Below are 25,031 nucleotides of genomic sequence, written 5' to 3' on the forward strand. Positions count from 1 at the left end.
ACTGAACATTCAGGACCATGAAATTCGAAGAATAATTACCTAAATTATAAACTTCATTCTCTAGATCTAACCCTGTTCTGTGGGGAAGACCTTGCTTGTCTGGGAAACATGTACTGTTAAGAAAAGACATATCTGTTGAGGATGACGTTAACGTGGACCATGCTCCACACGAACCATTATGTGAAAATGGATAAGGAAAGAGTGGCAGAACTCCCTTCGGTGTCTGGAAAGGGGGGAGTCGACCACACACCCAACAATTAGTGGCATTGCTGGTCTGGTGTGAATAATGTAACATGCGGATAAATGAGTTGTTACGCATAGCGAGGCGGTAAGAGAGTTCATGAGGAGGCAGATCACTAAACGTGTGCTCTACTGTAACATTAGAAGACTTATTTACATGAGAAACTGGAAAATACAGGTAAAATGCATAACTGGTGCAGGAAATCATAATGCTGAGAAATAATATGAAACTTAGAAAAACGATACATCGGATTGAGTTTTGACTAACTCTCTCACTATGGGGGTCTATTTTATACATGTCAGAAACCGGTCTAACCGTTTCACCTAGGGGAGGACTTAGACAATCAAACTGGCTGACTTATTTTACTAGACCTTAATTTGAGCTTATACTCCTGTTGCGGAGTTGTCTCTAACAGGGAGGGTGCAGTAACATTGTCTTTTGCGGGACAGTCCTTAAGAATAGTACTTTGGCAGTCCTTTAAATCCTCGGAAATGTTCTTTGAGACTGGTTTCAATCCATAAAACTTCTTGATGTGCGAAAGATGCACCCAGCCTTTGCGTCCCTCCAACTTCACGGCTGTACGGGTGGCGAGGAGGACCTGTCGGGGCTCCTTCCAGCGAGGCTCCAGCGGACTTGAGCGATCGAAATTTCGCACTAGGACCATGGATCCGGGAACGATTTCATGCGGTGCCACCTCGGTATTGTCTGGAAATGCGGCGGCAACCTGTGAACGACAAGAGTTGAGGGCAGACATCAAGGAAGCTAGGTAATCTGTCTGCATATTACTTGAAACATCGGTAATACTTCGAGGTCTAGGTGTACCCCACATGTTAGGGGGGCGGCCGAAAACGACCTCATACGGGGACAGACCTGATCTGGAATGTGCGACCATGCGCATATAGAACAAAGCAACTGGCAGAGCTATTAGCCAGTCCACACCTTTCTCTTGACAAACTTTTGCAATGCGGATTTTCAGGGTCTGATTATGTCTCTCTACGAGACCGGCTGCTTCAGGATGGCGTACACAATGGAACTTCCACTGGTACCCTAACAACAGGGAAACATGCTTCATGAGTTCAGATGAGAATGGCTGGCCGTTGTCAGAATACACGACTCTAGGGAGTCCGTAACGGGGGAAGAACTCACGAACCAACTGCTTGGCAGTGGTCGCGGCTGTGTAATCTGGGACTGGATATGCTTCTGTCCACCTGGACAAAGCGCATACAACTACAAGGACATACTTGAAACCTCGACATCGCTCCATCTGAATGTAATCCATCTGGAGGACTTCAAAAGGGTGGTCAGGGGGCTGGAATCCACCTTGTTCCACCGGGACACTTTTACCTGGATTAAACTGACAACATATCATACAGGTACGGACTTTCTGCTTGGCTGCAGCTCGTAAATGCTTGTTGAACCAAACGTTCTGGATACTGTCTAACATAGCTTTCTCTCCTAGATGTGCTGGACTATGTGCGGTATTGATAATGACTTGAACCATAGAGTCGGGGAGAAACCATGTGGCTCTACCCTTCGTTACCCATCCCTGATCTGTCTGGACCCCTCCTTGTTCGGACCATTTCTTGATTTCATCGGGAGTAGCATGTAACTGGATATCTATGACATCTTGAGTAGGTACCTTAACTGTCATACATGTAGTCAGATCTGGAGTGTATGTCGGTGTCTTATTAACTGGAATGTCTGGTGTCTGTGCTGTAAGCTTGGCTGTGCGATCTGCCAGATCATTACCCTGGGAAATAATGTCAGTAACTTTCGTATGTGCTTTGCATTTCATGATAGCAATGGATGTCGGTAAATGTATAGCATCTAACAGAGCTTGAATAAGGAGACCATGCTGAATCTTGGTTCCATGAGAAGTCATGAAACCTCTCTCCTGCCAGAGCACTCCGAAGTCGTGTACGACTCCAAATGCATAACGTGAATCTGTGTAAACATTAACTTTCCGGCTCTTAGCGTGTATGCAGGCTTGAGTCAGAGCAACTAGCTCTGCTGCTTGAGCAGACAGGGTGTCAATACGGTGTGTTTCAATAACTTCAGTGTCAGTAGTCACTGCATACGCAGCTACTAGTTCTCCTGTACTAGTTCTCATGCATGAACCATCCACATAAAGTGTCAGGTCGGGATCTGGTAATGGAATATCTGTCAGATCTTGTCTTGGCTTGGTCATGATGTTAACTACTTCCACACAATCGTGTGTGGCAGGATTTGGATTACCTGACGGTAACAGTGTAGCAGGATTTAAAACGTTGCAGCGTCTGATTTCTATGTGTGGCTGAAACAGTGTCAATTCATAACCTGTTAAACGTGCAATTGTCAAGTGCTGAGTTTGTGTTCGGTTTAAAAGAACTTCCACGGAGTGTGGGACTTGTACTGTCAGGGAGTGTCCTAAGACTATGGAATCACTTTGTCTGATAGCTAGTGCTGTGGCTGCAACTGACTTGAGGCACGCAGGCAGAGCCTGGGCTACAGGATCTAATGTGCTCGAAAAATAAGCACAAGGCTTGTATTGTCCTGCTTGATCTTGTGTGAGAACAGATAATGCTGTACCTTCACGTTCTGTGACAAAAAGTGTAAAAGGCTTACTGTAGTTCGGTGTAGCTAGAACTGGAGCTTGGCATAGGGCTTTCTTTAACTCATTAAAACTAAGTGTATGTTCAGATGTCCAAGGGAGGACAGTCGATACGGCTGCCTCCTGTGTCGTTAACTGTGTCAGTGGCTTGGCTAGAAATGCATACTGAGGAATCCATTGTCTGCAATAAGAAGTAAGGCCGATAAAAGCACGTACCTCCTTCTGGGTCTTGGGCTGAGGGAGACTCGCTATTAACTGGATACGGTCTGGTGTCAACTGCCTACCCCTCTTGGACAGTAAGTGTCCTAAGTAGACCACTTGCTGGACACAGAATTGAAGCTTAGAAGGGGACACCTTGTGCCCCATCTCGGCTAGGAAATACAAGACTGTAAGTGAGGCTCGCTCGCAAGCATGTTCAGAACGGGCTGTGATCAGTAGATCATCGACATACTGGAGCAGGGCTTTGTCAGTTGGCATGTGAATATTGTCTAGTTGTCTCTTAAGTGCTTGACTATAAATACTAGGACTTTCTGTGAAACCTTGAGGAGCGCGTGTGAACATATAGCTCCTTCCATTTAAACAAAATCCGAAAAGAAACTGGCTGTCTGGATGAATGGGGACACTGAAAAACGCGTTCTTGAGGTCTATGACAGTGAAAAATGTGGCTTCGGAATCAATGGCTGTCAATAGGGAAGAAATATCTGGGACAACTGGGTACTGGGGAATAATACATTTATTAAGTTCTCGGAGGTCAATCACTAATTGATATACTGGGGGTGCATTTGGATCAGTACGTTTCATGACTGGAATGATCGGAGAATTACATACATTGGAGTCAGTTTCTACCACTACTCCTTGAGTGATGAGCTCGTCAATAATTTTGGATAAGGCTGCTACAGCCTCAGGTGGCAATCTGTACTGTCTGATTCGTGGTAACACTACACCTGGCTTGAGAGTCACACGATGGGGTGTGATTTGCATATAACCAACATCAGTTGGACCTTGCGCCCATAGATGCTGCGGGACATTGGACAATCTCGGATCAAAATCTCGTAACACATAGTGACCCTTAAAGTCACGTAGGAACAATCGTATTCCCTCTGGGGAACAGCATATAACTGCACCTAATTCTTTCAGTGTTTTAATGCCTAATAAATTTTCTGGACATGACTTCGTAAGTAACAGATCAGTAGTGCGGGACAATGGACCTACTTCTAGAGTAACTGGCTTTGAAATTTCATTTACAATAGGTTTTCCTGAAAATCCAAGGGAAACATTTCTAGAGCCTGAGAGCGGAGCCCCTGGAACTTCGGCGTGACTTATAGTGGTCCTACTTGCCCCTGTATCAATCAGAAACTTTCTGTCTTTCCCTAGTACTTGACTATGAACATAGGGACCTTCTTGATCTACAGGTATCTCGATGAGAGGCAAGCCTACCTCCCTCTCTAGGCTGTTTCATGAATATGGCTGATACTCTGGATACTCGGACTGTGCATACTGATACATCTGCTGTGTAACATGCTGTGTTGCAGCGATGGGCTGCGGTACAGTAACTGTCTGTTGTGCATTCTGTGGCTGAGAAGTCTGTGAAACTTGTTCTTGTCTAGGCGGACGTGGTCTTTCTTTAGTCTTACCGGTAGCTATGTTATGTTTCAGAACTGCACACTCGTTTATAAAATGACCTGGCTGTTTACAATAATTGCAGTTCCCTTTAACGGGAGCTGCAGGATGACTGGCTTGATTCGGACCCCTCTTCTGACTGTCTTGTGGAACAGATTGTGCAACTAGTACTTTCATTTTCGTGTCTTTCATACGTTTCCTTTCATGTTCTTGCTCTTCTCTGATTCTATTCTGGTGATATTGAAGCATCTGTAACATCTGGGACGGGGTATTAGCTTGCCAGGTACTTTCGACTTTCAAAACTCGATTCTTAACTTGTGGACTTGAATTCTCGACTAATTTAGTAACAAAAAGATGAGGGTATGACTCGCTACTCGTCTTGAGGCCACTGTTTATGGTAAAACATTTCTCAAATCTAGAATAAAAATCACTAGTGTCTTCGTCTTGTTTCTGTTTACAGGCTGAGATTGCATCCCAGTCTTCCTTTTTAGTTGCTAATAGTCTGGGCAAAACTTGTATTAATAGTTCAGGTAATTCTTTACATTTATCTCCAAGACCGGTACCTGGTACTCGTATCTTATCTTCAGCTTCGAGAACTGCCCAATCGATCTTTTTCTCTCCCACCTCCCATTCTTTTTCTTTGAGTTTCTCATATACCCCTGCGGGCAACAGGACCTTTAACATTTTAATAATATCTGGATACGTGTATTCTCCCATACGGAGCATGTCTTTTAATTCTCGGTGGAACCCTGCTGGATCTTTATCATGACAGGGAATTAACTTTTTCATCTCTAAGAGTTCCATCTTTGTAATCGGGGTGTAAACAAACACTCGTTGCATTTCACCACCGTCTGTCTTAACTGGATGCACTTCTCGTAACGGATTCTGTCTGTCTATGTAAAAGGGTTTACTTTCTGGGGGTGAGACATGAACAAAATGCGGGTTCAAAAACATACTATATTTGTGGCGCTGTTCTAGAATGACACTAATTAAATCGGTACCTAAACCTTTCCATTTGTACTGGAGTAACTCGTTCAGGACATCGTGTAACGGACCTGGATCAGAATGTTGACCCTCATACAATGTAATGAGGTGCTGAATCATATACATACCCGCCAGTCGCTGCTCGGCTGGGGGCAATTTCAGAAACATTTGTGCCACTATTTCGTCTGGAAAAGTGGTAGAATCAGTAGTCCATCGGACTGCTGATCGGACTAGTTCTTGTTCATGCATGGTACTTAATTCACTGTAACCGATTCGTGATTTCAGAATGTGATCGGTAGCTTGAAATACTTGTTCTAGAGAACCTTGTTCTGGTGCTGGATGGTGAAAAACTGGCTTGTGTTCTAGACGTAAATGGCGATCTGGAAATCTAGATTTTCCTACATACGCTATTCTGTCGGGATTCTCGTCCTCTACCTCTTCTGTAGAAGAGTCATTTTCTTTCTCGCTTACTTGTGCTGCTTTACGTTGATCGTGTAACCTTATTATTTCTTTACGAATTTTCTTGTACATACTCTCTATACTACCGATGGTCTTATGCTTACCCTCGGCTATATTATCACTCCACTTTGTCAGGACTTTCATTTCGGCTCGATCTTTGGTCGGATAATCTTGTTCTCGTATTAAACAATTAATCAGAAACTTTAATAGCATGAGCTGGACTTCAACTTTTCTTTGGCACATGACGTCACTAATACTTTCTGGATCATTCCCTGTACGGATGAAACGATATATTCTGTCTAGATCCTCTTTCATATCTGGTAGGGTGACTAGATACTCGGTCACCTTTCTCACGCGTAATGAATATAATACCATATTATCCTCGCCTGGGACTGGATCATAGCCACATTCGTTAAGGGCTTTTCTTATTTCTGCAACAGACTGATATCTGGGCGTACGCTGTGACGCTTGTACATGTAATTCGGCTAACGTTAAACGTTTGTGTGGCGGCGGGGTCTGAGGAGGACCTCCTCCTGCGGCCCCTAAACTAGAGTCGTCTACTGATGCTCTTCGTCCTGGCAGAGTGGGAAATGGAAATGCAGGCTGGACTTGTATGGCGGGCTGGATCGGGGGTACCGTAACAGGTACTCCGGTGTCTGGAGGAGCGGGAAGTGCCTGATTTACAGGGACTGGCGGAGCGGGATTTGCATATTCTGGGACTGTGTCGTCCAAATAGGACGAAATGAAAATATCAGCTGCGGTCGGTTTGTGACGTAGCTTGGTCGGAACTAGTGGTGGCGGAAAGTTACTGGATGCCTCCGGGGTCGCTTTTGGCAAGCCCTCGGCAAGAAGAGGGTACATACCCTTAATAAGGGCATGCCTCTGTCTGTCTGACTGTTCGGTTTTAACTCGTTCACCTATCTCGATTAATTCTTTTTCTTGTGCTCGTTCTAAGGATTCTCTACTTAGTTCAGACTTTCTGATTTCCTTTTCGGTTCTTTTATGAGATTCTTTGCGCCATAACTCGATGGCATCTTTCTGTGACTGTCTGGCTTTCTTTTTCCATAATGCTTCTTCTACTCGCATGATGCACTCGGCATCCCATGTGCCTGATACGGGCCATCTATACTTTTCCTCTAACTGTTTGGTATACTCTACCCATAAATCTAGATACAATATGGCGCTTATGCCATGCTTCTGATACATAAAATGACCTGGACTGTCCCTAGGCGGGACAGGAACTGCTGCTTCTAGCAGACCTTTTCTAGTTTTTAACTGACGCAGTTTTAAAAAGAGCGGCATGACTGAACTATAATCTGGACACAATACAATACACAATAAACACGATAATTACTTCACACTCATACCACGACATTAAAGTACATGAAGAACATTTAAAATAACAGTTCGAACAGAATACTACCTGGAATACGGAACACAGAATACATGAATTTTCTCGAGAACAGAACTGACTGGAACAGAAACTAGATGCACTGCTGAAACAGTACGAAACTCACCGGTCTCATAAAGAGACACGTCAGGACCCGCATCCACTGAAGTGGACACTTCGTTTGTGGGTCTGTGTACCACCAACCCACAGACCAGAGACAATTAGATTGACCCTGTCTAGATACTACCTCAGCAACGGTACTCACCGGGCAACAAGAACGGAAGGCCTCAGACTGGACGGGACTGCTTCGACGCCGGACGGACGAACTTCGGACTTCTGTTACGGGTGGGCCTCCGGATACCTCGGACCTTGGACTCTCGGCTTGGGCTCTGGTCGGGACTCGCCGCGTTCCTCCACCGTCTCGTCTGGATGCTGGACCGCCTCCTCCGTCTCCTCCGTGGGCCTGAGGGATACTTGAAGCAGAAATATCTGCCGGTGCGCAGAAGAGTTCCGTCACGACTGCAGAGGGTCAGGGGGTCGGCGTGGCTTCACCGACGCGTGGGGAAAGGGCAAGTCCCTATTCGGGCGCCATTATGTGGTAAATAAATAAATAATACCTCTATTTTTGAATGGATAAATGAATAACAGATAGCTCAATAAATAAGAGTCAAGATTCGAGGTAGTAGGAGTTTTGCAGGTTTAATACAGCATAAGGACAGGAACAGGACAACCTGCACAGGAATAGGATGGCAGCGCTGCCGGGGGCAGGATCGGAATCGGCGTAACATTTTATAACAGTGCACGATCATATATACTAAAACAGTTGCATTACAATACATACGATAGGCGGAGCAGTGGGTGGAGCAAAGGGTGTGACGCGTAGCAGTCGCGAAAGATAAGGGTGAAAGTAGGTGTAACAGGGCGTATACATAGACATGTGATGCAAACGTAACAGAATATGTCATGAATGGGGCGGAAACATGGAGGGGGCTACCTAAGGAGCCGGGACCTCTAACCTGATGGTGCGCGCAAACTGGCAATGACGTGTTACTAGGAGAAGCTGGGGGCTATGACTTCTGCGCTAGGAGCAGAGACTGAAGTCTGGAGAGTCAGGGCGACATGTACCTAAACAGTATCTAGTATCTGATGTTTAGAGAACATGTTGATAGAATCCAAAAGTTATCGGGGTAAAGGCGAACAGACTCTAAGACTGGAGCATGCATTATTCTACATGTAGTGCGTGATGAAGAATATTAAATGACCATTAAATACAGTATTTCTCTTACATGGAGACGTAAAGGCTAGACTATGACGGAAACTATTGATGCAGTTCAGTAGCTTAGGAATGCAGAGAAGGAGGGCTGGACTGATAACTAGAATCATAACATACTCTTGGCAGACTCAGAGGCAGAGCCAGGCTGAACCGGGCACTGCAAGGCAGGAAGTAAGTGAAGGGTCAGGGATACAGGTGGGGGCTGTATCGCTCCTCAGCGAGGGCTTCAGGAGACAGGAGCTGAATCTGGTGTCCGGGCCCTTTTGAGGCCTAGAAACGGGAACTTTACAATGGAATAACGTGCACACTGAGAAACGTGGCAACGTAACTTTACATAGGCCTAATATTCGTAGTATTCACGAGAACTGGAAATAGACATACTAGAGATGGACACAACTGTAATTGCGTCATTAATCGAACATGGGGAATACATATGCATATTAATCATACACACATAACATATGATGGAGGACGCGTAGGGACACAGAACATGGCAAAATTTACTTTTCCACAGTGTGAGTGTCTGACATTGTGAAGGGAGTGCCCGGCCTTACCCATAGTAGTGCCCCCCGGGCAAACGAGGAGTACTCTGTAGCATACAATTGTCCCCTCATCTGCGCCGCAGTGCAGCCACCTCTGCCCCACATAAGTCCCATCATGCACTGGGACAGGAACAGACTAATTTGCATATAGCCAAGTTCTGAGCTGGGATGGTGCAGTGAGCTAAAAAACGGTGATGGATCAAGCCCTGATCTTTGGACTGGGTAAGAGTGGTCTGCTTAATTCAGGCACTCTGTTCATCACCACCCCCTTTTCTGAATCATTTTGTCCACCATAAGCGTGGAAGGGTATACTCAGATGTGAGTCCCTTGCTCATTGCACCATCAGGATTCAAGCAAGCCGGGCCGACGACGCCTGAAATGGCAGAAACCGGTCCCCGGAAGCTTGTTTCCTTCCCAGTATAAGAATTGGCTTGGTAGTTTGGTTTGCCCTGTTCCCATCATGCACTGGGACAGGAACAGACTAATTTGCATATAGCCAAGTTCTGAGCTGGGATGGTGCAGTGAGCTAAAAAACGGTGATGGATCAAGCCCTGATCTTTGGACTGGGTAAGAGTGGTCTGCTTAATTCAGGCACTCTGTTCATCACCACCCCCTTTTCTGAATCATTTTGTCCACCATAAGCGTGGAAGGGTATACTCAGATGTGAGTCCCTTGCTCATTGCACCATCAGGATTCAAGCAAGCCGGGCCGACGACGCCTGAAATGGCAGAAACCGGTCCCCGGAAGCTTGTTTCCTTCCCAGTATAAGAATTGGCTTGGTAGTTTGGTTTGCCCTGTTCCCATCATGCAGTGGGACAGGAACAGACTAATTTGCATATAGCCAAGTTCTGAGCTGGGATGGTGCAGTGAGCTAAAAAACGGTGATGGATCAAGCCCTGATCTTTGGACTGGGTAAGAGTGGTCTGCTTAATTCAGGCACTCTGTTCATCACCACCCCCTTTTCTGAACCACATAAGTGCGTTTCCTGCAGGAGTGCAACGTGCACCTGTTGTCGTTTCAGGTAGGAGTATATCTGGTATCTACGCGCAGGTGTGTGCATGCCTCTGATATTCCAAGTGCATATCTTTATCGCTGTCATTCTAGCTGTGTATACTCCTCCCCACCTTTTCTGCGAACAGCAGCTCCACCAGGGACCCTCTCTTCATGTGCCCCAGCTTCCCCACATCCACCCCCCACAGTACACTCAGCAATGTTCAGGAAGACATTAGGAAGGGGAAAAACAATGAATAACAACAACCAACTGTGGGTGAACCCCACTAAAATACCAAAAGGACCGTGGCGAAACGGGCCACCGTCCATGTTCTCAAGTGAGAGGGACAACCTGTCTGGTCCAGGGGGTAGTGCGCGTTAAGCACAGTCTCGGCAAGTAGGACAAGCAGTCAGTTAAGGGGATCAAGATCCATCCCCGAGCCTTATGATACAGGCTACTGGTAGCCTCCTTCCGTTCTGCGTGTGGCGCCACTCTGCCTGTGGGGAGGGCCCCCACTCGTGTGTGTCTCGGCAGGAGGGGGGCACGATGGGATGGGATGTAGACTCTAAGCTCCAGCCAGTGGGGGCACCCCCCCCCCACCCGTGCCTGTAACCAGAGATGACCAAGGGTAGTTATGAATATGGGCAAGGGATAACCCCGCCTCCACCATCCCTGCCAGCCACCAGTGCCACACAGGCAGTACTCACTGTTCCTGATGTCCATTGTCCAGTCGGCAGGTGGGGTATGGTATGCCCCCAGCAGTGTCGGGCGGCAGCCGCGCCTCAGCGTCCATTCAGCCCCCGCCGCCCCCCCCTCGCTTTTGCCAACATTTCACGGACTTCTCTCGTGTAGTCAGTGAATCAGGTCAGAGGTCTGCGGTGTGACGACAGGCAGGTCCACTGAGATCTGTGAGTTCGGGATCCCATATATCGCCTCATCCTCATCGCTGGGCACTGCCTGCTGGTCGTCCTCGAGGGCCATCTCCTGGGAAGGGGGGTTGCTCAGCTGGGAAACCTTCCGGAGCCCATCTCGTTGTTCCCGGAGCATCTGGTCCATCGGGGGGGGGGGGGGGGAGTGTCGCGGCCCCTCCTCCGTCCGCTGGGACTGTTGAGTTTTATGCCTGCGGCGGCGCCGTGGCCCGCGTGTCCTGGGCCTCGCCTCCCCTCCTCTGGGGTGTTTGGGTGCCGTGTCCGTGCCCCCGTCTAGCCACTCACTGACCTCCTCGGGGGTGTTGAAAAAGTAGGTGTTGTCTCTCGCCACCACTCTTAGTTTTGCGGGGAAGAGCAGGGAGTATTTGAGGCCGGTGGTGCGCAGCCTCCGCTTTACTTCCATGAAGTCATGTCGTTGGCGTTGCACCTGGATGGTGTAGTCGGGAAAGACATGACCGTCGCATTGTCTATGCGGATGTCTCCCAGTCGTATTGCCTCCCGCAGCACCGCGTCCCGGTCCCTATAATTCAGTATCCTGAAGAGCAGTGGCCTGGGGTTAGCGCCGGTGGCTTAGGCTCTCGTCGGCACTCTGTGTGCGCGCTCCACTACAAAGTGGGGTGACAGCGTGCCTTCGGGCAGCAGGGTCCTGAGCCAGTCTTCCACATGCTGGGCGGGGTGATTCCCTTCCCATTTTTCCGGGACTCCCACGAGTCTGATGTTGTTGCGTCTCGCCCTCCCTTCCGCATCTTCGGCCCTGTCCTCCAGGAACTCCACCCTGTTCAGGAGATCCTGCACCTGTCTGTCTGGGCAATCTTGGGCTCAATCTCCTTCACCGCGCCTTCCAGGGTTTTGGTCCGGTCGGATAGTTTCCTGTGGTTGTCCCGTAGGAGGGTCAGGTCCACGGCGACGCCGTCGATTGTGCAGGAGGGCAGTCCGTCCGCCGCCCGCAGTGGTGTAGCTGGTTGCCCCTCTATGGGTCCTGGGCTCTCGTGTGTTCCTCCGTGCCGGGGGACGCGAGTCGGACTCACCGGGAGTATCTGGTCTCTATGTGTCCTCCCGGGAAAGGGCCTCCGCCGGTCAGTGCCTCCGCCCCCCCAGCGCCTCACCGGGGTCGAACTCTGCACCTCAGCTGCTCCGGGTGTGTCACCAGTAAGTCCGGCGGGGCCTCCCCACTCTCGGGGCAGCAGCCACCTGAAGGCAGCAATGCGAGCGGCGGACCCCCGTTGTCCGCCCAGTCCGGGACCGCCGCCGGTGTCCTGTGTCAAGGCGGGTCAGTCTCCGAGCCCCCGGTGGTTGCCCCCGGTGCGGGGGCTGCCGTCCAGCGGGCCTCAGACAGCGCGGTGCGGCCTGCCGGTTGGGGCCTGTGCGTCAGGTCCAAGCCTCGGTCTCCCGTGGTCGCTCCGCCGCCCAGGAGGCACCCGGTCCCGCAGGAGAGTCGCAGGACAGGCCGGGGTCTGCTTCGTCAGGGTCACAGTTCGAGAGTCGGACAGATTGCCGTGGTGGGCTCCGGGGAGGTCCGCCTGCAGTTTCGGGAGACTACGATTCAATTTGACGGAGAAACGGCTCAGGGAAGGGGAGCTTATCTCAGAGCTCTACTCCAGTGCGTCCTCCGCCATTGCGTGCTTAGCCACGCCCCCCCAGCCTGTCATCTATCATGATGCCTATGTTTTTTACCTTCCTTGAGGGTGTAGGAAGAGTGCCTGGTGTTATTGGCTACAGATTAGGGGTCAAAAAATTGGCGTCAAAGGATAACCTCCGTCTTGCCTGAATTTAATTTAAGGCAATTTTGTGTCCTCCATCTCCCCACAGCTTCCATACAGTTGTGGAACTGATTATCTAATTCAGTACCCTGGCCTGGCCGCAGTGACACGACAATCTGTGTCATCAGCATAGGATAGGATGTCAGCTTACAACTAAAGGAGCTAATCAGTGAGGTAAGTGATGAGACAATTAAATCGCACATCTGCTCAGTTGTTAAACACAGCAGATCCACAAATGGGAACTATATTCTCAAGTTCTTCTTCCATTCTTTCACATGTGGGGCCACCCAGAAAAAGATCTGTTCGCCACACACCAAAATGCCCAACCTTCGCGTCCAGGTACCCACACCCATTGTCCAAAGGCAATGCACTATGGATGAACTGGTCAGGCAAATTTGCTTACGCTTTTCCGCCACTCCCACTCATTCCGTTAGTAGTTCGGAAACTCAAACAGCATTCCCTCACAATGATCCTGGTTGCTCCAACATGGGCACAGCAACCATGGTTCACAACCCTATTGGAACTATCAGTTAAACCACATCTCTCACCCAAGCTTCTTACTCCGAACCATGGAGAGATAAGACATCTAGATCCCAATCAACTCAACCTTGCGATCTGGCACCTGAGGTCTTAGAGTTTGTGTTGGACTTAACCTTTTTTGCAGGGCCATCCCTAAACTTTTTGCCTTCCTCCTGCATTTAGTATGACCTGTTGTTGTTGGTGTTATGACTCTGGGAACTTTACCACTGCTGATCAGTGCTAAAGTGCATATGCTCTCCCTAATAAAAATTGATGTATGGATTAGAGACTCCATGATTGGCTGGTTTGGTTTACTTCTCAGACCGCAGTACAGTGCTCTGCATATGCCCATGGCTTGAAAACCAAATGCTGCTGGTGGGCTTGCAGCACTGGTTGTGCCACCCACAGAAGCAGCCTGTAAAATGTGTCTCAGGTCTGCCATTGCAGAGCCTGTGTGCAGTTTGGTGCTGCCGTGCTAATGTGCAAGTGCATCCACCTATCAGTCCCTAAACCTTCTCTTTTCTGCATATTAGTCACCCCTATGGTAGGCCCAACGGCAGGGTGCATTGTATGTAAAAGGTAGGACATGCCCTGATGTGTGTGGCATGTCCTGATAGTGAATTACAGCCATTTTCGTTTTTCACTATTGCAAGGCTAACTGTTCCCCCTATTCCAGAGTGGGCAGTTTGATTATAACATCTTATAATCCTAACTGACTCAGGGAACTAGGTGGAAAATCGAGTTTAGTATGCCTGAACACAGAATGATAAAATACATCTTTTAGTGAAGTTGGTTTTAACATTCTGTGTTTGAAAATATCACTTTTAGAAAGTAGGTATTTTCTCGCCTAACTATTCAAGCCTGCCTTTGCTGGGTTGTGCATTCCTTGTCTGGAGTTTTAGTGACAGGGGCTGGGGGATTCTAGGAGACAGGGTGAGTCAACAAAGGACAGAATAGAGCTATCTACATGTAGATTGGTGGGAGGAGTTTCACCTGGCACCTGAATAGGGCTGTGCCTGCCTTCCACAATGCTGGCTCCACCTCCTGTGGTACGTCTGAGGTCCCTGGCCTACAATGTCAAAAGAAAAGGAGTCATGTAAACAGAGTGCTCCAGGACTGACCAGAACTGGTTTGGACTAGGCAAAGGTCTCTCTGCCTTCAGAGAAGAAAGGGAATGAGTTTAAAAGGGGGGACCCAAACCCCAGAACTTTAGATCACTTTTGGGAAACAAAGAAGAAACCTTTGCTGAGGAGAGGAACCAGAGCAACTGAGGAAGAGACTAACCCTAAGCTGAGTGCTGTCTGGGGGATTGGCCTGAAGTGGTTGCCTGACTGCCAAAGAAAGGAGAAAGGACTTTGTGCTACTTTCATTCAACTTGTGAAGGATCTCCAAGGGCTTGTGATAGAGCTTGCCTCCTGCTGAAGTCTCAGGGACTTCACCAACCAGCTCCTCAAGAGTTCTTTTGAAGTGCCTGCTGATGTGTTGGGCCTTCTGAGGCACTGTGTGTCGCAAGGAGCTGGAAGCACGACTCACGAAGAAGCGTGTCACCGCTGCAGCCGCTATCGTTGCATCACTGAAGAAGGGAGTCACCGCTGCCACAGTCGCTTCGCATCGCTGAAGCGCCTCACATCGCTGGAGAAGAGTGTCACCGTCGCATCAGACAGTCTCATCATCGGAGAAGAGTGTCGCTGCCGCAGCTGATGTTGTCGCATCACTGAAGAAGGGTGTCGCCGCTGCAGCTGTCTCATCGCATCGCCGAAGCGCCTCGCATCACCGAATAAGCGTCACGCAGGGCATGTCACGGCTCAGAAGAATTGTTGAGTCGCCGCTCGGCCGTCTGGCATGCACGCATAGTGTCGCATCAAGGAGAAGACGCCAATTTTGTTTCATTGCACCGGATCTTCATCGCATAACGGTGCTGCTGGTCGCATCGCCAAGGAAGCACAGTAAGAAACAGACGCATCACCTCCCCACGCCAAGAAGAACCGACGCATCCCCTATGCATCAGTAGGGACTCATCACCGTTCTTGCATGTAAGGAACCGACTCATCACCTTCCCTGCAACACTTTTGTTGTATAGCGTTACGCATCCAAAAGTACATTGAACTCCTAAAAAAGTGTTGCATTTTACTTCTTGAGAGAACTAAGCTAATGCTACCATTTTTAAAGTGCAGTATTGTGAATTTCTGTTGTTTGTGGTCTTGTGTTAAATCTATATAAAAATACTTGTTTTTATACTACAACTTGTGTTGTGTACATCTGTAGTCTTGTCACTGGGTTACTGTATATGTTCACAAATGCTTTACACACTGCCTCTGAGATAAGCCTGTCTGCTCGTGCCAAGCTACCAAGGGGGTGAGCAGGGGTTATTTTAGGAGTGTACCCCCTTACCCTGACTAGACCCAAGCGTCCCTATTTGGTCAGAGGTACCTACCTCTGCCAGCTAGAGACCCCCAAATCTAACAGTTTGGCTACCTAAATCTTCCGCCAGACTGTATGAACATCATTAAAGAGGCTAGACGCCCTACCACCAGAGCATGCTATACAGCAAAATGGAAACGATTTGTCATTTATTGCACAAACAACAAAGTTGATCCTTTAGATGCCTCTATTCAGAACATTATCTGCTATCTTTTGCATCTACAACAATGTAACCTAGCATATACACCTATTAGGCTACATCTAGCTGCCATAACAGCCTATCTACAAACAGACAACATTAGTCTTTGTTTAGAGTACCCCCTGCTATCAAAGCTTTTATGGAAGGACTTAAGAGAATATGTCCACCCAGAGTCCTGTTCTCTCCAGTGTGGAACCTAAACATAGTCCTTCCCAGACTTGTGGTTCCCCCTTTTGAACCTCTCCACAAATGTGAACTACAGTTCCTCACTTGAAAGGTAGCCTTTTTGGTCGCTATCACATCTCTCAGGAGAATAAGTGAACTCCAGGCATTAACCATACAAGAACCATTTTTACAAATCCATCATAACAAAGTGGTTTGTAGGACTAACCCTAAATATTTACCCAAAGTGGTATCTGCCTTCCATCTCAACTAGAATGTTGAACTCCCAGTATTTTTCCCTTAACCAGACTCTGTGGCAGAACAAGCCCTTCACACGTTAGACATTAAAAGAGTGATACTCTACTACATTGAAAGAACAAGATCCTTTAGAAAGTCCAAACAATTCTTTGTGGCTTTCTCTCCACCTTATAAAGGCAATCCCATCTCAAAGGCAGGAATTGCAAGGTGGATCATTAAATGCATCCAAATATGATATATCAAAGCCAAACACACGCTAACCATTTCCCCTAGAGCTCATTCCACATGCAAACTAGGGGCTTCTATGGTGGCATTCTTAGGGAACATTCCTCTAGATGACATCTGCAAAGCAGCAACTTTTTTGGATCTATTTTGAATAAAGACAATACCAACGAAGTTGCTGATCGTGCTTCATTATTGAATACTACTATACCCTGGTAGTGCACCTCTCCATTGCTTTACTGGTTTTGGTTCCAGAGTAAGCGGGTTGCAGCTTTCAACGCCGGTTGCAGGAGCAGGTTGTGCACACCACCCAACAAATTGACATTTGATTAAACCTGGGGTGATTACACTGAGACTGGTGCGGCACTTGAAGTCCGCCGTTGGATCTTTGTTCCTACTCTTATTTAGATACATTCACATGAACATCTTTCTACTTCTTACTACTCCATTGTAACCCTTTGTGGCAAAAACAATCTAAAGATGGAGCAGATGCCCATGCACACTATAGTCCTAGGGAGGAGTGACCTACCTCTTTACTACAAAGACTTCTTCCAAGACAAAAACAAACTGCAAACATCCGAGTCCAACATCAGATGGCGATCTATGCAAAAGTATACAAATCTGCAGCTCTACATGCCAAGAACAGATGCATACTGGTAAGTAGCATTTTCCTTCTGTGGCGCTATAGTTTAGTGGATAGCTGCTTGTCGTTTGAGAGTCATCTGGAAGCAGTTTTAGGTTACAGCAGAGGGGTCACCTACCCAGTATTACTTCATGGGACAGTGCCTGGGAGCAGTTTGTTGCATAATGTGAGAATGCTTGCAAACAAGAAAGAGAAAGAAAGTCAAGGAATTACTGGATTGAGGTATTAGACAAAGCATTGAGGAAGTCATATGGATCTAAGCCAAAGTACAAAACTTGTAGTGAGATAACCAGAAAAAAATAATTATTACTCTGCAGAGAAATCAGAACCGAGGAATGCAGAAAGTTCAGTAAGCTCCACCTCATGGATTCCAGGTGCAGAACTTCAGATATTCTGTGCTACAGCAGGCATTCCGAGACTCAAAAGTGCAGGAAAACACAGATTCCAAGCTTCAGGACTTGGAAGATTCCCAGGTGCAGGACTACAGAGATTCCAAGGTCCAGTACCACAGAGGTTCCAAGATGTAGGACTTGAGGGATTCCAAAGTCCTTGACTTTAGAAAAACTTCGGGGACTCCAAGGTGCAAGGCTTTAGAGGTTCCCAGGTGCCGGAAACTAGAGATCAATAATAAGACACACAATTAAAGACATTTTAAAGTATTACTAGTATATTCCCTAATGGACTGCACTTTATTTTCATCTTTCCATTTTTTCGTTTGCTGCATGCACTGGATATAGTCTCAGGAAGCCTTCCAGTGCACCGAGGAAACCTTCTCTCTAACTTAGACTAGTATGCTTGTTGCGAAGGACAGTGCCACCTCATACTCATAAATTCAGCTATTTCATGGGATCTTGGGTATTGTAGAGAATTCCCTGTATACACCTTGTTTATTTTAAGTGGAGTCAGGCGGGTCATATGACAATAATGAAATTGGACCAGTTTAAATTGAGTTGTTGAATTTTCTTTTTACCCATTGTAGGCTGTATTGGCTATAATCTATGGCCCTTCCTCATTGTAAGCAGCGTGGCCCTGGTTTATGGTGTCTTGCACTTTTAGTTGGTTTTTCACCTGTTATCCTCACCCAGTCACTACCCAGCAGGTTGTAACTGGGTTCCCATGTATCGCTGGTGCTTTAATGATTTTGTGTAATAGTAACGCACACTGTGCTCTGGTCCATAGGACTTTCTGTGATTACAGCATTATATTTTTAATAACTGGGTGTAAGTGGGTTTCCTTATGTTATCCTGTAAACAGTGGGTTTTTTGTTAGACCAACATGATGTATGTGTGTTTCAGGTGTAATGATGTGAAGCCTCAGTGCCCAGAGTTGTTCAAGATTTATAAAGGTAAATACATTTGGGTTTATTATGGATATTTGATGAAAATGACATTGTTTGTTACACTTATATGCTTCATCTACTGCTCACACATGCCGATAGAGCAAAACATCTAACTATACACACAGCCCTAGACCAACTACTAATCAGTTAAACTCAAAATCGTACAGGCAAAATAAATTGTTATTTTTTTAATTAGAATAGGCACTAGTTCTCAAATCACAGTCCAATTGATTGGTTTGTAGCTCTACTTTCTAACGTATCCAGAAGTTTACAACACGTTTGGGATTGCATGACTTTGAAATATCGTGAGTTATTTTCAACATCTAACATCTCCACAGTTGATAGATCTACTGACCTGGTTCCTGTTTGATTCTTGCTTCCCTCCTTGGATCTTAAGAAATTCTACTGCAGTAATTTTGCTCTTAGAAATACTGATCCTGTGGAGACCAGTATTTTCAGGTTACACAATTACTGCAGTATTCTGAGATGTTCCCTATGGGGGGAGAAAAGTAACTCTGAAGTTGTTTGTTTCGGAGGGAATCCTCACAGGTACCCGATTGTTGACAGAAAGTCACTTTATTTAGGAGCCAGCTGAGCACACCTTCGTCTTATTGCCACAACTACTAATATGATTATATGTATGCATGTATATGGTATTTCTATATTGCAAACAAAGCTGAAAGGCAGCGCAGCCTTATCCTTAGCTCCCCTGAGCCCGCCATCAGAAAGCACCCTGAGATGGTACTTGTGCCCACCCCCAACCTATTGGTTGTCTGGCCTGCCCATCCGACGCCTTCTCTGCACCTCTGTCACCCGCTTTAACTAAAGTGTATTTCCCAGCAAAGGTGAATGGACACGAATATGTATAAATAACTGTGGGTACTCCTAAACCATGCCCACATTCCTCACTGCTGCTACACCCTGCACCTTACAAAATCCAGACAACGCTCTTCATCTCCTGCTATACCTTGTTGATTGCTGCCAGTTTTATTGCCCCCCTGCACACTCTCTTGGGCAACGACTGTCTATATAATCGGGGTCTTTTTCCATGGCTCCTTCACATCTCTAAATCCATTTCTATTATTTTAATCAATTCCAGCCCTGTGGACTGCAAGAAATAATTTTTGGGTAAATGCAGCATCAATGCATCTGGGTGTGGCCATTTCCTGAAGTTCCCACACACACTACATCAATTGATCCACCTGTATTCTGCATGTCAGTGGATATGTATGTGCGTGACTCTGGCTGAGCGTCTATTACTCGGCTTGTGAGTCTCAGTGGGTCTCTGACTGGGTGCATAAGTCTCTGAGAGGGTATCTAAGTAGGTGCATCTGTATCGGAGTGCCAGGCTGCGCTCCACAGAATCCAGTTGTTGCAAATAATGGTCCACCTCCCAACGTTACCAACACTCTAAATGTGAAACAGAGTGTTTGAGCCATTAGGTGAGGGAAAGGAAAGGGAAGGAACAGCAGGGAAGGGAACTTGAAACAACAAAAGACATATATATATATATATATATATATATATATCTATCAAGTTGTTTAATATTGAATAGCGAGCGCATCCACTGGGACATTAATTATACAGACTACAGCATCCAGAATGCTGTGGTGTGTGCCACGCCCCGAGGGGCAGGTGATCCATAAAACTGGGCGTATTATGCTGGCGCTGCTATTCATCTCAACACACGCCACTGAGGAAGAGAGCACGTTGCTCTCGAAACGCGTCTGGCGGAGAGACTTTGAATGACGCTACCTTTTGTTCCTTAAGCTGCCAGCCCACCTCCATTAAACGAAGTGCTGATTTATAACCTTGTGTGGCTGCTTCAATTTGGGTGTCCTGCAACTGTGTGGATATATATATATATATATATATATATATATATATATATATATATATATATATATATATATATATATACAATGCATAAAGTACCAAGCTACTCTCATATGGTGTCGCTAAAACTATAGTATACCTGCTTCAAACTGAAATACCACATCCGCTTGATATATTCTCAAGACACGTCACACACAGCCAGGTTAACCTGGAAAAAAACATAGAACACAATCATAAAGGTAACAAACACCATCTCTCATAAAGATCTGTGCATTTGAACTTAACCACAGGCATACCATGGATAAGGCAGGCTGCCCAAAGGAAATGGGAATCTGACCATTAGTCCAAGGGAGAACACCTCATCTTATATCCATAAAAGTAAATGAACAAATTAATACGTGTCCCTTCAATCAAGGTAAGTGTTTCCTTTCACATTAAATCCATAGTACTCCGCAGACACGGTAGTGCGTGGGAAGCGAAAACCACAACACTCCGCTCTGTAAGGTAATAGATAAGTAAAGAGGAGTAGCACTGAGCTATAACCAAGCTTCATAGAATGAAAACACCAGCACCTATCTCTCTGGATGCTGATAAATGTAAGGCTTTTTTCAAAAAAGAGGGAGGTCTCCTTATGTGTCCAATCTGGGACAAGGAGTTGTGAAGTAGAGAAAAAAGGGAAAGTCCCTATCTGACCACAATGTTGGTGAAGGAACACCTACTAGGTAATCGAGGGGGTATTCACATTCTCTGTACATAGACCATAACCACATAAATAATGAAATACAAGAATGGATAGAATCAAATAAGAAGCAATATCCGATGATCAATAGAAAAATTGTACAATTTATTCAAAACATAATATAATCATAAAACAATTTATTTTTACAAAACAATTTTTATGCCATTAAGACCATTTTAAAAATGTGACAAATCGCATGAGAGAACATAAAATTCTTGTTACAAAGTTGTCGACGCAGCGTTTTGGTTTTTAGGATAAGACCTTCATCAGGACAAGGTTCTAGTTCGAAAAAAACATACAATTAGAAACAATTACTGGTTTCATCTCTCTTTTTTTAAAACAACTAGTACATCAATAACACAATTACATCATCAGTCAATAACATATTTCATTTATTGGTCTATAACTTTTCTGGCATGGTATACCTCTTCTTTATATTTATTAAACATGTGGTGCTGATATTCGGAAGGGATTGGAGCGCTGATATTGTGTAAAATAGAATATCTTAGTCCACCAAGAGTCGATATAGAAGACTTCTATGTTGATCTTTCTTTAATGATACAGATGCGCATACCCTCAATGAAGAATACAGCGCCTCAACTCAAAGAAATATGTTGAGCAAATAATCGTTCTATATGGTGTTAATTTGGAATCAATCTACAAATTACAGATATAGACAACAAAAGGTAATTGAAAATTGTGCCTTAACTAAGTGAACTTGTTAATTAACTTGGTCGATCTTTCCAACATCATAGGGAGTGAAATGTATTTTGAAAAATAACTTTGCTCCTTAGTTATAAATTGGTGACACCCCAAACCCAACTTGCATTAAGAACTTTGGTCCAAATATGGGCTCAGGGTAACTATATGCCACATGGATATTCCCAAAAGGGCAGCCATTTGTTGTATTCCCTTTTAGAAGCGCGTGAGTATCAGCGCTCCAATCCCTTCCGAATACCAGCACCACATGTTTAATGAATATAAAGAAGGGGTATGCCATGCCAGAAAAGTTATAGACCAATAAATGAAATATGTTATTGACTGATGATGTAATTGTGTTATTGATGTAGTAGTTGTTTTAAAAAAAGAGATGAAACCAGTAATTGTTTCTAATTGTATGTTTTTTTCGAACTAGAACCTTGTCCTGATGAAGGTCTTATCCTAAAAACCGAAACGCTGCGTCGACAACTTTGTAACAAGAATTTTATGTTCTCTCATGTGATTTGTCACATTTTTAAAATGGTCTTAATGGCATAAAAATTGTTTTGTAAAAAAATTGTTTTATGATTATATTATGTTTTGAATAAATTGTACAATTTTTCTATGGATCATCGGATATTGCTTCTTATTTGATTCTATCCATTCTTGTATTTCATTATTCATGTGGTTATGGTCTATGTACAGAGAATGTGAATACCCCCTCGATTACCTAGTAGGTGTTCCTTCACCAACATTGTGGTCAGATAAATGTAAGGTGCCTTAGGAACACGGGAGCGTATGGTTACTCCACCACGGCGCTCCGTTTCTAGTAGAAAGTGTCTCTGACATCAGAAATGTACACACGGTAGCGTGTAGTTACGTCCACCTCCACGCTCCGCATATAACATGAAGAAATGCAAAATACCAGGCAGCGCAGGAGCGTCCTGTCCAATGCACTCCTAATAACGATAAATACTTTGTGTCCAACAAAACATCAAGGAAGAACACGGCAGCGCGTGGTTCCAGTAACACAGCGCTCCGCTTCAGAAATTGAGGAAACAGAAGAAAAACGAAGACTGCCACGCGTAGTCGGACACCACGTACTCCACCCTAAGAATTTAGGAAAGTGCTGAAGAAGTTCAGAGCACGAAGAACAGTAGCGCGAAGGACACACAGCGCTTTATCATCAAGCCAGAATGGATCCTACCTTGAAGGAAGCGAGACGGCACCAGAACGCAGAGTACAGGAGCATCCTAGACCTGCAGCGAACTCCGTCCTGCACGACGAGAATCACCGGAACAATCGGAATTACGCGCAACAGGAAGTGCACTCCAGTGGAAGAAATACCTCCCCCCCCCCCCCTCCCAGAGGATCATGGGAATTGTAGTTTTTGCACCTATAATGCAGGCGCGGCTACGTGTACCCTGACAGTATGTCCTCCCATCTAGCGCCTCCTAGAACCAGGTTTCGCAGGGAATCTACGATGGAAAGAGCGAACGGCCGCAGGGGCATGCACATTCCGAACCGGCTCCCAAGAGTCATCCTCAGCCGAATAACCCTTCCAAGAGACCAGATGCCACAGGACACCCCTCTTCCGTTTGGAGTCCTTAATGCTTCTCACCTCGTACTCGAATCCCCCATCACGCAACACCGGCGGAGGGGCACGACGTCTGGCAGACAAAGCAGGTTTCAACAGGTTACAGTGGAATACTGGGTGGATTCTAAGCGTACCAGGCAGCTTCAGCTTAAAAGCCACAGGGTTGACCTTTTTCAGAATGACATAAGGACCAATGAATCGAGTGTGAAAAATGCTACGCAGTTTGAACGGGATGTTTCTGGTGGAGAGCCATACTCTGTCCCCCACCTGGAATATAGGACTGTCCGACCTGTGATGATCCTCCCATCTCTTGTATTCCCTCTTGGCTTTCACTAGATGGTCTCTAACCTTTCTGTGCACCAATTGCAATCTCTGCATTTGCCCCATGACCGTGGGCTGATTTGCCACCTCCTCCGGAATATGAACAGGAAGGATTCTGACATCAAAGCCATAAGTAGCACAAAAAGGGGACACGCCCACCAATCTATTCCAAGCATTGTTGTACGCCACTTCCGCCATCCACAACAGAGAGACCCACGACTCATGGGCTTCCTTAGCGTAGCAGCGGAGGTATTTCTTCAAAGTTTGATTTAGCCTTTCCGTTTGCCCACCAGTTTGAGGGTGGAAACTCGTGGAAAGCGGATTGAATATGTAGTGCTTGACACCATATTTGCCAGAATCTGGCAATGAACTGCGGCCCCCTATCCGACACAATGACTTCTGGCACTCCATGTAAACAAATGATATTAGTCGACAGCAACTGTGCAGTTTGTCCTGCGGTGGGAAGGTTCACACATGGGATGAAATGTCCCAATTTGGTGAGACTATCGATAACCACCAATATGGCTGTTTTACCCTGATCTGCCGGTAATCCAGTAACAAAGTCTAAGCTGATGTTCTGCCAAGGTCTTTTAGGAGTGGGAATTAAGCTTGCCTTTCTTCTTACAGGTCTCATTCTTTGCTCGGGCACAATCTTCACACTGCCCCACCCATTTGGACACATCTTGTTTCTCAGTTTTCCACCAAAAATGGCACTGCATTAGCTGGAGGGTTTTACTTACTCCTTGGTGACCGGCTAATGGGGAATCATGACACTAATCAAAAGCCCACTTCTGCAGATCGGTATTGGGCAAATACAATTTGTTGTTCACAAATGGCAAACCCTGTCTCAAAGTACGTCCCCCTTCCTTAGTAACCCAAGACACCCAAGCATCCTGTCCTTTCGCCTGTTGGATTTTATCTAAGAAATTCTCGGCATGGATCACACAAGTCGCTTTTGTAGGATACACAATCGCTTCCAAAGCAGGTTTATTACTGGATTCATCTGAAACATCCTGTCTGGACAATGAGACTGCTTTTAGATTGTCCACCCCAGGTCTAAAGGTAATCAGGAAATCCTACTCGGCAATAAAGAGCATCCATCTCATTTGCCGCTGAGTGAGATGTCGGGCTGTCTTCATATATTGGAGGTTTTTATGGTCTGAATATACTGTGACCGGGAAAGCAGTCCCCCACAAATACTGCCTCCACTCTTGAAAAGCCTTTTTGATCGCGAACAACTCCTTTTCAGCGATTGTGTAGTTCCTTTCTGCCACACTCAGTTTCTTTGACAGATAGG

At 46.1% G+C, this 25,031-nt stretch overlaps 1 protein-coding gene across 1 annotated transcript in view; it reads left to right on the forward strand.

The window, feature by feature from the left end:
• LOC144754220 (E3 ubiquitin-protein ligase TRIM39-like) overlaps positions 1-25,031 on the forward strand; it is a 206,223-nt gene that overhangs the window by 138,320 nt on the left and 42,872 nt on the right. The window contains exon 5 of the mRNA XM_078641807.1: positions 18,499-18,548. Within this exon, the coding sequence (XP_078497933.1) occupies positions 18,499-18,548 (50 nt within the window). The remainder of the gene's footprint in view (positions 1-18,498; positions 18,549-25,031) is intronic.

The sequence above is a fragment of the Lissotriton helveticus genome, chromosome 5_1 (assembly GCF_964261635.1).
Source record: "Lissotriton helveticus chromosome 5_1, aLisHel1.1, whole genome shotgun sequence".
Taxonomy (NCBI): Eukaryota; Metazoa; Chordata; class Amphibia; order Caudata; family Salamandridae; genus Lissotriton; species Lissotriton helveticus.